General features: G+C 46.9%; 3 protein-coding genes across 6 annotated transcripts in view; 1 reads left to right on the forward strand and 2 right to left on the reverse strand.

Moving 5' to 3' along the window:
- Window positions 1-16,114, reverse strand: part of LOC122710326 (L-lactate dehydrogenase A-like 6A) — a 99,836-nt gene extending 83,722 nt beyond the window's left edge. Inside the window, exon 1 of the mRNA XM_043928095.1 lies at window positions 15,766-16,114. The gene's annotated coding sequence lies outside the window, so the exon portion shown is untranslated. The remainder of the gene's footprint in view (window positions 1-15,765) is intronic.
- LOC122710330 overlaps window positions 1-16,565 on the reverse strand; it is a 52,511-nt gene extending 35,946 nt beyond the window's left edge. Inside the window, exon 1 of the mRNA XM_043928100.1 lies at window positions 16,492-16,565. Coding sequence (XP_043784035.1) covers window positions 16,492-16,534 — 43 coding nt within the window. The 5' untranslated portion in view covers window positions 16,535-16,565. The remainder of the gene's footprint in view (window positions 1-16,491) is intronic.
- The window catches only part of LOC122710325 (TSC22 domain family protein 1), a 123,001-nt gene that overhangs the window by 75,648 nt on the left and 28,862 nt on the right, over window positions 1-18,491 (forward strand). For 3 of the 4 annotated variants that reach the window (XM_043928093.1, XM_043928091.1, XM_043928092.1), the window contains exon 2: window positions 17,943-18,228. In XM_043928093.1, the coding sequence (XP_043784028.1) occupies window positions 18,003-18,228 (226 nt within the window). In that variant the 5' untranslated portion in view covers window positions 17,943-18,002. Of the gene's footprint in view, window positions 1-16,341; window positions 16,468-17,942; window positions 18,229-18,491 lie in introns of those variants that run through there. The other variant, XM_043928094.1, reaches the window with a different exon arrangement.

Consider the following 18,491-nt stretch of genomic DNA (forward strand, 5'->3'; position numbering starts at 1 on the left):
TAATCCAATGCAAATATAATTAAAATATAATTATATTCTATAATTAAAATATAAAAATATAATTAAATTTCGCGTGAAAAAAAATTGGCGTAAATTTCTTCATCTTCGAATTGGCGAAAGAATCGAGTTGTATACCGGATATTTTAATCGTGACGAACGAAGGAAACGCGAACACGGTTGGAACGAATGTAATTGGCGCGATAATTTCAGCTTAGCGCGTCAGCATCCTCTCATTACGCGGCGGGTAATAAAAGAAGAGCGGAGAGGCGGCGGTGGGTCGAAACGAGATCGAGATAAGCAGGCGATCGCGGCGAGATCCGGTGGATCGGACGGAGATCGATCGAGCTAAGTAAAGTCTCAATCGTAATAAAGAGCGGTGACGGGCATGCCCAATGACCCGGCTTCTGGAGCGGCGTTGACCTCGGCCGGCCGGAGATGCTCGTCCGCGATCTTGGAACGGTTAATTAAATCGTAAGAATCGCGCGTGAATTGGCAATCTTCTACGCTCGTTTCGCGAAACGTGGACTCACTTGTGCCCATGCGACGTGTACATCACGAATACCTTTAATCGAAGGTATATATAATTTCAAGATGTATCTAGGAGGAATATTATAATTTACGAGATAAGTATTCGCAGAAAGAGATAGAAAATAATTATCTCTTCTCTTAATTAATTCCATCTCGAGAGAGGTTAATAGATGATAATCGTAACAGAAGTAAAGAAACTGGCGCAAAGAAAAATTCAACGCGCGTGTAAAATGATTTAAGAATAATCTCTCTCTTTGCAATCTCGAGTCGCCATGGTGTACTTATCTCGTTAATCCAAGATTAATCGAGTGGTGAAATTTCGGGGAAGTAATGCCTCTCACCTCTCCCTCTCCCTGGTGACAAAACTCCCTGGTTTTTTAGTCGTAAAAGCATTCCATAAATTCATTCGTCGATCGTTATCTTAAATCCTTCCAATATCTTCTCTATGCGGATTATCTGTCCCTTTTCTCACGGATTAACCGCCATTCCGTTCGAAATTTCGTCTCTCGAGAGTTTCGAAAAGAACCGAGTTTCGCTTCTATTTTTCTTCCGACGGAATCGCGGACTGTATTTTTACGATGCGGGCAGAGGAACGTCGTCTCGGCTCGAGCACCACAGCGACAGATGCGCAGCTCCTGCGCAGAGCCAATTTAACGGTTTGCCACAAAAGCGGATCGAGCTAGGAAGCCAAGGTAGTAGTAGGATGCGACATTGGAGCGAGGGGAGGGATGGAATCGCACCCTTCCCCTCCAACACGTCACACGTGTACGAGGCGCTCACAAAAGAAACCGACCTGATTCCACGACCCGTCGCAAAGAAATAAAACACGGGGGGTGTTCCCTTCGAAAACGATTTTCACGGTGCGCGGTCGCTTTTTGTCGGTCGGGTCGGGTCGGGACGGGAACGTGTCGTCGAAACGCGCGGATCGCGCCATCGTGCGTTTAGAACGCGCACGCAACTTTCTATCCCCTGGCTGAATTTTTGCGCGAGCAAGAGATCCCAAGATCTCCGATATTTCCAAGAACATCGCGCAACGAACGTCGAATGCGCGAAAAACCGTGCGAAAGATGATAGGTTGACCTATCCCCTTTGTGTGCGAGGATCGAGGCGGACGTCGAGGACGTCTCCCCCCGATCGCCGGGGGGGGAAGCACAATGGCATTGCTTGCGTGCGGATAACCCGTCTCTCCCGCGTCTGTTCCCGTCCACCTCGAATAGATACGTTTTCCTCGGCTGACGTGAACGGGATACACGCCTCCATCCATCCGAAGAAGAAGAAGAAGAAGAAGAAGAGAGAATCGGATGGACCATGGAGGGACGACGAGCAGAAAGGTTGAAAGGGGGGTTGTCGACATGTCGAAAGGGGAGAGGGGGAGAGGGAGCGGTTGCGTGTTGTGCGTCGTGCAAGGAATTTGACGTGGAGGGTGCTCGATGCGAGCCACAATAGCACCGGTGATTGCTAGAGGATTCGTAGAGAGAGAGAGAGAAAGATATATATATATATATTTGTATATCGCGTGATCGGTTAAACTCGAGAGAATGTTCAAAGTCGGAGGGGAATCACTCCGTATAACTGTTAGAAGATACGTTTAATAATGTCGGGAGGGAAGAAAGCGTTAGAAAGCGCGCGTGCGCACCAGGAAGACGAGATACACGGGAGAGGAGGGGCAGGAAGCACGCGGTGGAATCACGCGATTCTCCCCACTCCCTCCTCCCTGCTCGGTTGGCCGGTGGCAGGGCTAGGTTAAATCCTCGTTGATCGCGTGGTCGGCATCCTTTGACCACGTCCGTTTCGTACACGGTACGTACGAATTTAAAGGATTTCGTGAAATCCGAAGGTCGGACGGAGCGGGAGAGCGGCGTATCCTTCTCTCTCGGAGCACAGCTTGAGGCAGGATGAAGACGTCCAGAGCTTCGTGGCAGCTCAAGGTCTGCCACTTCTCCCTTCTCCCGAGAACCGTCCCCCACCTCCTTCGCCCCACCTTGCGATCCTTCCTTTTCCTTCCTTCTTTCTTTCTTTCTTTCTTTCTTTCTTTCTTTCGACCGGCGCGGCCGGCGGTGCGCACTGCTCTGCCTTCGGCGTTTCGGCGTTCGCGGGAACGAGACGGAGGGAACGAAGAACGTGGCCGTAGGACGGAGAGAGGGGATGACTGGCGGAAAAGTAAGGGGAGAGGAGAGGGGAGTAGGAACCCAACCGACTGAAATAATAGGTTGCGCCTGTGCGCTCATTAACCTTTATACCTTTGCCAGAGCAGCTACGAGCCACCACCACCGACCTCTTCCCTCTTCCTTTCTTCCTTTTCGTATATACGTAGCTTGGCGGACGAATACGTGTGTTTGCTTTGCCATGATCGGCCGCGCACGCACGCAACACACACACACACATACATACGAGGCCCGCTCGTCTCTTCTCCGCGATTCTCTTTGTCGGGCAGAGAGAGACGTTTCGAGCAGGAATACAACGCAGGAGAGAAAGAGAGAGAGAAAACTTTCAAACCTGGTATTTATGACGCGACTTTCGTGATTTCGAGTTTCGCGAGGATGATACTTCGATTCGTCGCGGATCATGTCCATTAATCGCGGCTAAAAGAGCATCATCCGTCAATTCGAGCGTATTGTTGATCGACGAACAAAGGCTGTGCCATTATATCGATCCCGCGGGATTAGACTCGAGGGGAAACGAGAGAAAAACTCAAGCTTTCGAAATTTATTTGGCTGTCCCGTTCTAAATTTCAGTCGAACGCATTTCGAACGAGGCCCGTTAATTTCCCAACGGTCGTGAAAGCGAGCGCGACTAATGCGATCGTGTGCGTGAGCTGGAACGAAAGATTATTCGGTCGCTCGAAGCGCAGAGCGAGTCGGAACGAGCCCGTCGAACGACGTGTTTACGGATTAAAATGTTGCGTTCTACCGAGCCGGTCTCTTCTCTTCTCGGGGATTATCACAGTTTCGTTGTTTGTGAGTCCTGTTGACAAACTGGCGATCGATTCTTTCGAATCGAAAACCCTCGCGTCCAACACGATTTCTAGAAATCACAACCGACGATTACGAGAAATTTCGAGGAACCAACCGTAGTAGAAAAATTCCGAAACCAAGGCCCAGATCCGATATGATAAATGTCCACTTTGATATTATATATCGGTGGAAAATTTGGAACGGAATACGTAAGGAAGGAGAAGGAATCGAGGGAGGGAGGGAGGGAGGGAGAGGAGGTCCGCCTCCGTCTCGAATTCCACAACGCGACGAACACGATCGCTTATCGATATCGTTTATCGTTTCGATCGTTCGCCTCGGCCCCCGGCGCAAACGCACGAGAGTCGGCCGCGTTCCACGGTGGCGAAATTCGTAAAGGGGTTTGATCGATTCCACCTATCCCGAGACGCGACGAGACAAAGGAGGCGCGCGCGGTAGGAAGCTGATCGCCCGAGCCTTGTGCGCTCCTCCACCTGACAGAGGCCCACAGATTTATCACTGTACCTACCCGAACCAGATATCATCTCGCCTCCGCCGTCCTCGTGTCCCGTCATACGTAATCCCGCCGCTCCGACAGCTCATCTATTTATGTAGCGTTTCTTTCTCCCTCTCCTCCCCCCTCCCCCTCCTTTTCTCTTTCTCCTCGTGCGCCGCCTAGCAACCCCCTGCCAGCTATCTCCCCTCCTCACCCTTCCCCAGTATACCTTTTCTTCCAGAGATTTATACACGATTCGTGCGTATAGGGGATAGTTCGATCGAGTTTGAGCAGAGATTTTTTTTTAAACGGAGTTTAAAAAATCGTATCGTGACTGTATAATTTTGAAAAAAAAGAAAAGAAAGTGGTATTGCGCTTCCTGTTTTTTTCTTTTTTTTTTTTTATCGAGTCGTATCTACGCTAAAAGTTTTAAAAGTGACTCGGTACACAGTTCCACGGGAACGGGTACAATCGTTTCCGCTTTGTTGTAGTTGGTTCACTTTCACCGATTACTACACGCTCGACCGCGACATCGACGATATACGTTTCCGTTAATGCGGTCATTTTTTAGGCAACGAGAGCATAGCGTGTTATTAAGCCTGAACCATTTCTCCGGCCGGCTTGTCCGTCCTAATCTTGATCGAAACACGAAAGTACTACGAAGAGAAAGAAATAAAGAAACGTTGTACGTGGCAGGTAGAGGAACAACTTTACGTCCGCGTTTTTGTGAAACCTCGCGCTCGAAAAATAATGTTGAGCGTTAAACGCAACGTCTTGCAAAGAAGAATTCCATTTAATACAATAATAATCTCGTGGATATCTGAATTCGTTGCCGAGATATAGAAACTCGAAATATTCGTAAAATTTATGAATAAATTTAGCGATTTAGCGATCTGTATTTTTTATTGAAAATACTGCAATCGCGACTCGTTTACGGTTTAGGACAGAGATGAGAGAACGAAGTAAGAGAATCGACGGAAATGATAAGCGATTAAAAAAAATATTCTTTTCTTTACGCGACGATATTTCGAGAACCAAAAGTCATATCGAAATAAGCGAAAAAGCGTTTTAAAGGGAAAGATTCCGCGCTTCCAACGATCGGAAATCTTTAAAATTCAAAGTTTTCTTAATTTTAATAAGATTTAATTAGATTTAAGGAGCGGTATCGTAAGATAATAGCGACGAGCTCGGTAGCAATTGGTGGATTCGCAACTGGAATTAACTTTTAATAACGACATCGTGCAACTGAAAGTGATACTTATTTAACCGCCATAAAATGCGCGCGACTCTCGTTATTTTTAATGGCTTGAAAACGTGTTCCAGAGGGCAGTAAAGATTAGAAGCGCCATTATGCGACGAACAACAGCAATCCTCGTCGTTACCCTCGTTAACCACCTCACTCTTTTGGTTTATAGTCCGTGTAATGGGAAACGAGTGAACAGTTGTTGAAACTTGACCGATTCGAATTTGATCTTTAAAATACTACAATTTTACTAACGACTTTACGCATCTTTCTTTCTTCTCCGTGTTCTTAGTTTAAAACACGAATATTTAAATTCGACGAATATGTAAATACGTTAATTCGTAGATCTACTCTACGAATAAATTTTTAGAATTTATAAGATACTTTTCATCAGTCGTTACATCGATCGATCGAAATTTTGCGATGAATAATTTAATATTATGATAATACGACATCGAATTAATTTACATGTTAATAAATAAAAATAAGTATTTTCAAAGAACAATACGGAAAGATATTCCGCGGTAACCGTTGACTAGTGTGAAAAGAATCTAAACGATACAAAAGATCTTGCATATTGTTTCGCATGAAAGGGAGGAAAACCGGAAGTCGAACGAAAGAAAGGAGTAACGAAGCGTGAAAAATACGCGTTCATATCTGCATATTTATACGCGTGTTTCTACCATTATCGGATTCTCTTCTTCTCCCGTCTAAAGACCACTCTTCGTAAACGGAACTTTTCGAATGAAACGATCGTAGACGAGTTTCGTTCCAAACGCTAAATCGCTTAATCCGTGGACATTGGCGGCCTCTGTCCCTTCCATTTAATTTCATCGGATGTCGACCGCCTGTCGGATTTTTTTCTCGATGTCTTGCACGATCGAGTCGCTAGATACGATCTGTTCGATGACGATAATCGTTTCTCTCTCGTATAATCGTACTTTTTAAAATAATTGCAAATAATTGCGAAGATATTTTTAAAATATAACTCCAAACAACTTGGAGTTGCCTTGACGGCAACTTTTGGAGAAAGGAAACTGGTGATTTCAATTTACATATTTTTTTTTTCTTTTTCTCCCTCTACCTCCTTATGCACGTAAATTACTATGTTCACGACGAACGAGAATCGTTTGCGAAAAATTTGCAAGGAAAAGTTATTAAACTCGAATTCTCTCTTCGAGATGAATTAAAAATGCTAAACAGGGTATTTTCTTAGTTAGAAAGATGCGAAATTTATACTTTGCTGAACAAACGTTGTTGCAACCAGATTTATACCTCCTTCTCCCCTAATAGATTCGAGCGGTATCAATTTCGACACGGAACGCTGCAATTGGAAACACGATCGCATCGTGAAATTATAGCTCCGTTCCAAGCTGAAGCTTTCATCACGCCCGACGCAGGCGTGAAACGCGCGAGGGCAATTAAGCGTCGTAAGGGGCCTAACTACTAATTGTTCGCGCGTGGATTCGTGCCTACGCGAGATTACGAAGCGTACGCGGAAAATGTTTGCGCCGTGCCACGCCCACGGGTGCAAAAGCGAGGTTAGACCCGGATTAAATCCGTCGTCCCTGGCGGGTATCGCGGAGGGAAATAAGATGTTGGCGAATAACCGACGTCTCGCTCGATTCGATCCGCTCCACCGACTATTATCGTTTGTCGACTCGCGTTCTCTGACGTTGATTACCGCGTCACCGACTTAATGCGCCTTCATCGTTCGAGCGGCCGTTCAAAATGTAAGCACCACACGCGCGGGGACTATTACGCGCGACCATCACGAAACTCGGTTACAACCATATATACCAGATAACCATTTTATACCGCGTAAACGCGTCTCTCTCTTTCTCTCGATAACATAATTAAATATAAAAGGGGCTGTGATAGATTTGCGTGGAAAAATGGATCGACCAGTGATTATCTCGATTTTAAACACGGACAGATATACATATATATATATACATACACACTCGGTACAGAGAAGATATAATTAACTCGAGGCGAGCATACCTGCGAACCGTCCAAGGATCGGTGTTAAATACAGCCGCGTCAAGGGGCGCGAGGGGGAGGGGGGAGACGAAACGCAAATCGACGAGCGACGATAATCGCGCGAATAAGACGTCGGATGGTTGGCCATCCGCGTTTTCGTCTCCCCCTTGAACGGGGCCCTCGAAGCGGGGATGCCGCGAGGGAAGAGAGACGCCGAAAGAGAGTTCGGGAGAGGAACGAAGCGTGTGTGACAGCGTGTAATCTCGCCTCGGCTTCGAGCCTCGCCGAAATAACAGGTTCCCTTTTTTCCCTCGTTCCACGCAACCGCCCCCCCCTCTCTCCATCTCTCTCTTTCTCTCTCTCTTCCCTCCTCTTTATCCGCTCGCCGCACAAAGTTGCGATTTCGTATCAAAGACATTATTAAGCCGGCAGCGATGTCGTGGTCGATACACGAGCCCCGTCGAGGATCATCGTGGAGAACCGGATTTCTTAATGCCCGCCGCCTCCTCGATTCGCGCTTCGTTTCACGGGGGCCGGATTTCGCGACGCGATATCGGTAATAACGAATTCATAAAGGTGGGACGGGCAGAGATCGGTAACACCGTATCCGTTACGATGGTGGACGGAGGGCGGGAGTCGTCTCTCCTTGGACGACGACGGCGGCGACGACGTTGCGGTTTTGCGGTAAATAGTAGGCAAGGCGATGAGCAACTCGTGTTCCTTTCATTGTTTCAAAATCACCGAGATATACCGGGTGTCGTTATTTTTCTCGCCTCGTTGGTTAAAAATAGTTAAAAATACAGGAAGGAAGGAAAGGAAGGAGGAGGAAGATATTTAATGGCAACGTCATATATATATATATATATATATATGAAATATCGATCGGTTTTTCGAGCATGCGCTCTCGCTTGTCCGCGTTTCGCTCTTCGATAGATTGAGCTACTATTACGCGTTACGTAAAACTCTGTCCCTCTCTCTCTCTCTGTGTCTATCGCCACTGGGAAACAAATTACAACCGCAAGAGAGATATCGGTACACGGTACTCGGCGGACACCGATCCTAGCGACGACGTATTTATCGGCGTGTCATCGATTCGTTATTACCGTCGACACCGTATTCTCAATCCCCGCCGCGCACACGTGTCGCTGTTCGCACGAGTGATGGCATAATGTTCGCGACCGGTCCATACATCAATGCCGGCCAATTTCGATACCGATTCTCGGCGGCATAATATCGGATCTAACGGAGCTGAGTGATGAAAAATCGAAACCAGAATTCGCCCGTCCATTTCTTCGATCGAACGAGCCGCGCGGCAAAGAGAGAAAAATTATTTTTCACCTCTCAGGCCGATTCTCGAGGGATGGAAAGTTAGTCGGGGTAGGTTTCACCGCGGATCGGAAGTGGACACGATTTTCTGGCGGAGCTCTTACGTGTGATATCGAGATGGAATATCTTCTCTCTCTCTTTCTCCTTCTCTCGACGAGGCCCTGGTTCCACGATCGCGACGATGATATCGCGGCACGCCGATCCGCATGAATACCGAAGAATCAATCAGCGTGCAGATCGGCGTCACCGATACCGAGCCCCGTTTCACGATCCAGATTCGCATCGGTGGCCCATTGAAATCATAATAATACGAACCATTATTGCTCGCTACCTCGCCAGGATACAGATGTATCGTCTAAGAACCACCTTCCAGCGGGTTCTTTATTCGTGATAATTGATCCATCTCTGATTATACTCGTCCAAGCGAGAGAAATTCGGATAAGGAAGAAATAAGCTCGATGAACGTTTCGAAAGAGATTTCGGGATCGAAGATCCTCTCGATCTTTTCACGAAAGGTAATTAATTGGAGGAGCATATATTAAGAGCATATATTAATATCCCTTTTTTTCCCAAATTCAAGATTTTATTAAATCGGATACCGATCTTTCCGCCAATTCTTCTCGTAGAGCGGTTCCTCTAACTTGCCTGATCTTCCAAATTAAAATTACCGAATTTAAATCTTTGGTATCACTTTTTGGCGCGCAAACGATTTGAATAGCTTCGACAGCCGATTTCTCAAGCTCAAGGAACGCAAAAAGTAAGCTTCTCGCCATATCGCTCGAAATCTATGAAAAATACTGGAAACTCTCAGACTCTTAAAAACGAAAGAACGCTCTTTCGGATTTCGTTCTTTTCGGCGCCACGAACAGAAGTTATGATAGAAAAAAAGGAAAGGAACTGTATCGGTCATGGTTTGATCAAATCGCTTACAACGTTTTCGTAGACGAAGTAAAATCGTCACTGTCGCTATTTAAACTATCTAAAAAATTATTTTTTGGCAGAACTTTCACCGTCGTCGACAACGCTTAATATTCCTTTCGACATTTCTAATATTTCTCTATAGAAAATATAATCACATCGTCCAAGTAATTCAGAAATTACGATGGTAGAAAAGAAGGGGAAGGAACTTATTTGCACATCTAACAGATAGAGCGTTTATGAAAGACGTTCGAAAAAGGGTGGACAAATTCGATCGGCGCCAGGAGGAATAAAAATTTATTGGGATAATGAACACGGGTAGAACACCCGGTACAAAGCATCTGCGCGCAATCCGAAAAGGTGGCGCGTGGACCGGTTCGAAACCGCATTCCCCCTTGACAGAAACGCCGAATCATTCCAAGCTGTTCCACTGTCAACGTTGGAACACAGAATTCTTATCGACCTCCGCTACTCCTTCCTCCTCTTCCCCTTCGATACTATACGATATCTTACGCTCAATTAAGCGATCATTGTGATACCTCGACATCCTGACTCTTCGAATTTCGAGGGGGGAGGGGAGGACGAGAGCATTCGAGAAACGTACCTCTTCGAGAAAATGTTGTTTCGAGCTCCAATAATTGCGCGCCAAAGAAACTCGAAGGAGACGGAGATTGAATTATTTCGCACGAATTTTACGTTTTAATCGTATATATAACTATTTCTCCGGATGACGAGAAAGAAAATAGCACAGCCTCGAATCTCTCGTGATCGTTCGAAGCGTTTGAATCGGACAAATTGTGATTCAAATACACGGTGAAAGGATTAAAAATGACGAAAAGGGATAAGCGAATTCCCGTGTAAACGCGTGATTAATGGTAGAAACGATTAAATAAGGATTTAACGGAAACGCGTGGAAGCGTTCCGTTCTCTGAGGAATCGTGGAAGGCGCTCTCGCAGCTTCGATCCTCTCTCTCTCTCTCTCGAAAACTCGCATAGAGGCCGCATTAGTTCCCTGTCCTGAAGAGAAATTTCTGAACGCACGGGGCGTTTAATTTCGACGGTGGTTCTTATTTCACGCCACGAAGCGGAGGATGACGGCGGTCCACGCGCGGTTGAATAAAGCTTTCTCCGTCGGTTGGTGCCGTATGGTAATCGCCATTCCGGATTCCTCGCCACGGGTCGGCTAGATCATTGCGTTTCCTAGCAATAAATTTGTGTGTAGCGCCGCGCGTACACAACATTTTCTATCTGCCTCTCCAATCTGTGAGAGAGAGAGAGAGAGAGAGAGCCATCCGTGAAAAATTCGAATGGAATCCCGACGAAAATTCCCATGAATCCACGAGTCCCTCGAACGGGGAGGCCGATAAATTCATTTCAAAGATTATTTCGTCAATTCGTCGACGAGGAATCTTCTCCGCGCAAGAGAATTCCTCCTTCTTTTCCTTTTTTTCCTTTTTTTTTTTTTTTTTTTACGAATCGAGTTTCGAAAAACTCATACAAAGACACGGGGGATCTTTGATAATCTCTCCTCCTGGATCGTTGCAGAGAACGCGACTTAGCCACCGATCTTACGCGTCCTACTACCTCGTTCCGGCTTCGACCTGCATCGTCGCAGGACGAGTCCATTAAAAAGAAACGGCGGCTCGTCACGCGAAACTCGTGGTCGAGTTGTGTTCCGTGGATTTGGAAAGAAATTGCGTTCGCCATTTTTCCACCATACGGAAATACGAATTCGTGGATGATATCGGGGAAGGGAGGGGAAGAGCGGGGAAGAAAGATGGTTGGGAGGAGGAGAGGGTGGGGGCAAGGTGGATCGCGGATTGAGTCATTATGCTTGGAGGAGACCACAGGGCTTGATGCGGGAACGGCTGGCATCGGCTCGTGAAAGGAAACCGACCGGATGATTCAACGTGTATACGAAGGGACAAAGTAGTATATACGCGACGTGCTTACCTTACTATACGCCGCTCTCCTTCCTTTCCTCCTTCCTTATTCTTCTTCTTCTTCTTCTTCTTCTTCTTTCCCTCATTGTCCCTTCCTTCCTATTTCTCAACATCGTTCTCGACGCAGAGATAAGGGGAGGCGCGGCGAACTGGTTAGAACCGAGGAGGAGGAGGAGGAGGATACGTATACTCGCGTTAGCTAATTCCTCTTCCCGGTTGGTCGTCCCCGTTTCCCAACCAATTGACCGTTTCTCTCGTTTTTTCGTCGACGTTGATAAAGCGGCCTTCCTCGTTTACTCGGGGAAATTTATTAACGGGGGGGAGTTTCTTCGCTCGCTTTTCGAGCGTATCCCGCGTCGAACGTCGCGGTAAGGAAAGGAAAGGAAAGGAAAGGAAAGGAAAGGAAAGGAAAGGGAAGGTTCGATGGAACGAGAAAGTTTTTCTTTTTTCTTCCCCCTCCCCCCCTCTCTTCCTTTTCGAGCAAGTAATTAACGTAGTAATGCGAAACGCGCACGTTGGCGTTTACTAATTAACTATAATATACACCGTCGTAAAAAAAAAAAAAAAAAAAAAAAGAAAAAGAAAAGAAAAAAGAGAGAAAGAAAAAAAATTGATCGATGTCCATTTTTTCCCTCCCCCCCGGCGATAAAAATCTTCTTTACTTCTTACCCTCTGCCGCTTCCATTTTTTCCCCCTCCTCTCCCCGAACGACGCGATAAAACCTACCTACCCGACGCTCATTATGCAAAAGTTTGTTAACGGGCTCGATTCTTCTTCGTAATATGTTGCTTAATTAAACGGCGGGTAATTTATGTCGGGAACGAGCAAACCAGACCTTTGTTATCAAGAGATAGGGGGAGGAGGAGGAGGAGGGGGTAATTGGAGTTGGGCAAAATCGGCCAGCAACGCGCCACCACCGGTTTTTTGCCGATGCTAATAAAGATGGTTCGTGTAGTATACGCGAGCCATAAATAAATTCTATTTTCGTGCAAAATGTATCTCTGTTCACGAGAGAGAGGGAGAGAGAGAGAGAGAGAGAGAGAGAGAGAGAGAGAGAGAGAGAGAGAGAGAGAAAAGCGGATAATTTATATCGACGATAATTTGCATATATACTCGAACGATGTTAATAACGTTTCTCGTCTCATATTCTCAGAGTAATCGTTCTTTATCGCATTTAAACGATACGCGAACGAGCTGCTTAACGAGTTTGCTCGATAATTCGATGCAAACGTTATTTCGTTTTCAACGTTGTTCTATCCTCTCCTCTCCTCTCCTCTCCTCTCCTCTCGAGCCCGTAATCAAGCCAGTAATGATATCCTTTATCGGGATATGTCGAAGAGACTTGGGAAAAAAAAAGAAAAGGTTGAATCAAACGGTTATACTATTGCAGCGAAGCGCGGCGGCACAATATTGTGACATCCGACTGCGAGTCCATCGACCAGCGCCGCGCCGATGTCATTACGGGTGGCTAAGCCGCCACTGGATTTTATCTCGATTATCCACTCTCGACTCGGTGTAAGCCGAACGAGTTGACAACTCCACCGTCCCTTTGGACAGAGAGAGAAAGAGAGAGAAAGAGAGAGAGAGAGAAAGAGAGAGAGAGAGGGAGGGAGGGAGGGAGGGAGCGGACGACAAATATGAGGGAAAGGAGAAACCGCAGGTACGAGGGCCGAGGAAGAGAAAAATCCTTGGCCGAAACCACGCGATCGATTACCTGAGCGTTGGGAGGAAAAAAAAGAAAGAAACAAAGAGAAAAAGGGGAGAAGAAGGGAGAAGGGGATCTTTTGACAAGTCACTTCGGTCCTGGCAACCTGCTTTCGCGGAATCGTTCCCCATCGCTCCCGGCTGATACCAATCTCGTATCGTCGAGCCCACGATGAAATGCATATTTCGTTGGATCGCGTGTCCCTTCTCCCCTTCTCCTTCATTTTCTCTCTCTCTCTCTCTCTTCGGCTCTTCTCAGCGTCCTCTTAAAATTCGTGGCAAGCGTGGGTGTCCCGCGGCGTTTAACGGAATTTATACGCCTCTCTCACTTCAACTCTTCCGCGTTAAACGGCGATCAAAGTCGCACCTTCCTTCAACGTTTGTTTTTCCTTGAACAGCTTCACGCTCGGTGCGAGTCGGGTGAACGAGGAAGAGAGGTGAAGAGAGAGAGAGAGAAAGTATTCCCTCGTCCGTGGAGAGGTCGTAACGGTGAGAAACGGAAGGGAAGGAAAAAAGCGGTCGGGTGAAACGCGGCACGAAAGACTTTATCCGCTTCTTTGATACGGCACTGGTTGCGTGGTAGTACGTCGCGTGGAGTCAGACACGAGACGAATCGGTGGAAGATGGTAATTTGCGACGTTGACGTTCCGAGAAGAAGCGCGCGCTTTCACGGGCATCGAGATTGTTCTACTTGTCATCCGTCTAACTGTACATTATGTTGTTATGTGTCGCGCCAGCGTGGAAAGATCCTCTCTCGCGATAAACGCTTGTTCGCGAATGTACCTTGCATCGCCATTTACATCCTGTTCCTAATTACCACACACGTGTCATTCTTATTTCCAATCTTATTTCTTGTTGCGACAATTATCGCGTTTTCCGTGTAAATTGGAGGAATAATTTTCGAATGGTTGAAGAAATGCAAATGGAATGATTTACGATCCGAATGAGATTCATAAAACGAAGTTTGAGCGATAGAAAAAAAAAGGAAAAAAAAGAAAGGAAAATATCGTAATGGATGCGGCACGGATTCGTGAAAAGAACGCCGTGGTGGTGGTTTGAACGGCGGCACAAGTGGGATCGTTTCGTTTTTCCAGCGGGCGGCAATTAAATCGATCGGTGGTCGCGAGCAAAGGGTAGCGCGTCACGTGCCTTTTCGAGCATCGAAATTGAAGAATTTACGAGGTCGGCCGTGGCCGAGAGAGCATTTGCCTTTACACCGCGCCTCCCTTAACCCGTTCCCTTAACGGCATCCACGTATCTCCCTCGAGTTCGAATTTCGTGGTCCCACGTCGATGTTCTTTCGTCTCGTTTCGTCCATCCGTCCGCTCGTCCGTCCGCTCGTCCATTCGTTGCCGCGCGGATTCAATGTCCATGCAAAGTAAACGGCGGCCCCGGGACTGGCTGTCAATTATCCGTTATATACGGCCCTGGCCCTCGAACCCATTCTTAACGACCCTTTAAACCTGGCCACGGAGACTCCACATCCCCCTCCTCCGTATCGCGCCCGAAAACTCGCAGGCACGGGGAGGTCTCTCTTCGACCGAGAGGACACGAACGAACGAACGAACGAACGAACGAACGAACGACACGAGGAGGACGAAATTGAAGAGGAAAGGAAGACCGACTGCGAGAGCCAAGGGGTAAGGCAGAAGCGGTTTCCGGGAATCGTTTGGTATTCCAACGCTACCGCCACTCGCGGCACCTTCCTCCTTCAAACTGCGGACAGATTCCTCCGTGGCCTCGTCCCGATCGCTTCTATAGCCGCGCCGCGAAGTGTGTCAGAATTGCAAATGGACAGCGCGGCACCCGACGAAACACAGGGGCCGAGAGAGCTCGACCGCGAAGGAAAGAGGGCGCGAATTCCATCGTGTAATTCTCCGAGATGGATTCGAGCCGAGACCGAGGAATTCGTGCCTGTTCCGAAGTGGGGGAGTGGGTTTTGGGGAAGGGTACAGGGTGACGCGTTCCTTGTCGACAGTGGGAAAGATTCGTTTCGATTTTACGAGGGAATCGTTCCTTTGTCCCGCTGGGAGAAACTGTCTCTTTTTCTAGCGCGTGTTTGTTTCACGATGTGCAGAGAGAGAAAAAGAGAGAGAGAGAATAAAATCTTTTTCAGCATCGAGAATCTACGTATACGAGTGCCAATTGTAACGACTCTGTAACGATCAGTTTTTCTGACGAACGAGTCTTTACGATTGCGTGATTTAAAATGCATGCTGGACGGTGTAATGTAATAAACGCGCGAGTCGATCCATTGGCGCAAAATTAAAGAATTCTTTAACGAGAGGGCGCTGCTCGCGTTACCTACCAACGAATGGCGCGCCGAAGAGAACGTTGAGGTTAACAAGTACGAGGCATCGTTCTTTCGCTCGTAAACGCCAACGCCTCGTAATTATAACGATACGTTTCGTTCGAACGTAACGAGCAAAACGGGAGGAGATCGGAAAGCTATGGGCTTCTCTCGTGGCGTCAACAACACTTTCTGCTCGTTACGTCGATACCAAGGATCGCAAATCAATCAAACCTCCTTCCTGCTAAGAGATCTTTTCCCGAACGAGTTAATTGACCGTACGTACCGCGACAAGAATCGTATTCCTCGTAGACCTCGTTTCCATTTGTTAACGTAACTGTATGTACGTACCGAATGAAGCAAAACGTTATTTCTTTACTCACCGAATTCAGACTGCTCAGACGATCGCGATCCCTGCCAAACTCCTCGAGAATTTTGCACGATTTGGTTAGGTTTCTTCGTTTACACCGTATACTTTCTATTGCAATAGAAGCGTGCGAACCGTTTTACGTATTCGCATGAATTTCACAAAACGTATAAATTGAACGTATATAAGGAATATAGGAAATGAACTACAAGGACACGGTAAATTTTCAAACGAACCTGGATCTACGCGATGCGATACCGTACACGACTGGTAAACGATGATGTTCGATTGTTTCTCCAATCCGCGACGCATATAGAGGGCGTGATCGCGAATCAACTATAGATGTCGTACTTATCCTCGTAACCAGTGTTCGGTAATGGACGACCAAGAGTTTCGTGAAATTTTTCTGCACCGGTCTCGAGTTTACATTTTTTGTTATGTGACGTGATTGAAAACGCCTGAAGCGTGGAATACGCGGTGATTCGTCGAGGATGCGTCACCGTGCGGATAATAGCTTATCAACAAAGCATCGGCGAGGCGTGCGAAGGAAGTGACAGAGCGGTCTCCTCTCGGCCCGGGCGGAACAAAGAGGAAAAAAGTGAGCGAGCAATGGAGGGTGTGATGGAATCCTGATGCCAGGAGTCCAGTCACGGGTTTTGTCGACGCCTTCGAGAGAAGGGTCTTGACACAACGGGGCTTTAATTACGTCGATATCACGGTAATTAAGTCGATCAATGCGTACCATTGTAAACCGACCATGGGGCTCCATCGACGTTAAGGCCCATCCATAATCATGATCATGGACCCTTTCGTTCGGCACAAAAGCATCCTGTCCCATGGGACACCGGGGTGTTTCGATCCTTTTCGTGCGTCACATCTTTCCTTTTTTGGATGAAACCCTGCGAAAAAAGAATGCAAAAATTCACACGATCCGCCTCGTGATAGATTCAGTTTCTTTACCGACCGAAACCCACACACGATGTAATTCTCGCGAAAATTAAAAATAAAAATGTTACTTTTTTAAAAAGATTGAAATATTATTTCGACGTTGGTTTGGAAACAATGTAATAATCTTTGAATAATTATTTCGCAAGAAGGTAAAAATAAGATGCACAAAGAGATCGTTGTTACAATTTATCCTAATAATATCCTAGTCAATTATACCGCACGTGGCTCGAAGGCAAAGCTCGCACTGTGACGAATATAAATACTCTCCTTTCAATTTCTCGTCGTTCGAAAGAAATGCAGCGTTGGAAGTCGATATTTCTTCGAGCCGAGGGAAATCGTGTGTGAAATTCATGGCTCGGGGCGGCCACGGTCTCGTGGCACATGGTCTCGTTCGTCGTGGTAATCGTGGCTTGTGCAACCATCGATACCAGAAAATCGTTCAAAATCGCTCCTCCCTAAAACGTGCTTGCTTGGAGGTTCTTCGCGTCACGAATACGACAATATTCGATGCATTAATCGAATCGAGTTTACTTTACAATCATCCGCACGATATTTTCCTGAAATATTTCCCTCGGTTTGATCATTTTCATCAGATAACCTCAAACTGTGCAAGCACGAATGTACTTTGCGCCATATTCTTCGCGATACGATGAGTTTATACAGTTCAATATTAAAAAAGTGACAAGTGCTCTCTCGTTGTAATCCCCTACGTTGACTATTATAAGCCGTTTTAACGTCTAATAGTGCTCGAGTATCGAAACCTTGTCATCGAGAAAATTGAAAAAGAGAATAAAGGAAAAGAAACGTTTCTTCGATGCCCCAATTACGAGAAACGATCCCAAAAGGCCGATGACGAGCGCTTCGTCACTGTTTACCGAGGTTTAAAACTTGCAGCGGACGAGAAACGAAAAGAGAAAGATTTTTGTTTGCGACCGCCCGCGCTGTCTTCACTGTTTGTCGTAGGAGTTAGGAACTCGGGCCCGGTTGCTCACAAAGTGCCGCTCTCTCGTACAACAACCGCTTCGAGCGACGAAACGAACGGTGCACTTTTTTACTCATTATTTAGTACCGGTGATTCAGTGAGCGCGATCTCTGCATCATCGCAGAGATGATATATCTTCTCGATCATCTTTTTCCAATTCGAATTCGCGTTCAGAAATTAAAATTCAATTCCAGCTTGAAGCGTGGAATGAAAGTGTTGAAACGTGTTGTGAAAATGGTGCGATGGTGCGATTGACATTGCAGGTGACGGTGGGCAGCACGAGCACGCCAAGCACCAACACGGTTCACCCGGGCGTGAACGACATGGACTGGTTCGCCGGTGTGGCCGAGGAAGAATTGCTGTACTACACGGGCGTCGGGAACGACGTCGACTCGCTTTGGGCTGTGATCGGGAGCTTCGTGCCACCGCCGCCTAGGCCACCTTATTTACCAGAGGAGGGTGTTACCACCGACGGACTCACCACCTGTGATTTGTGCTCGTGGGCGTGGAGAAACGACAGGCATTCCTTTTCCCTCGACGGCACTCTCGGTAAGTGGAGACACTCGCTCCTCGTTTCCTTTCAACCACCATCAATTTTCCAAACTCGGCCAAGATATTCCAAGACATTCCAAGCGTACGTGTAAAGTCGAAACGTATACAAGAGAGTAAACTCGTTCGCTCGAACTGCCCCTTCCACCTTCCGCTTTTAATTAAGATCCTTTGTCCGTCTGTTTTCTTTCGCGTCATCTCCGCAAGATGACGTTACTAGTGTCGGGCGGAGTGTAGTTCCTCCCGTCACCACTTCAATCGGA

Source organism: Apis laboriosa, unplaced genomic scaffold (genome assembly GCF_014066325.1).
Source record: "Apis laboriosa isolate Shangri-la unplaced genomic scaffold, ASM1406632v1 scaffold14551_cov152, whole genome shotgun sequence".
Lineage (NCBI taxonomy): Eukaryota > Metazoa > Arthropoda > Insecta > Hymenoptera > Apidae > Apis > Apis laboriosa.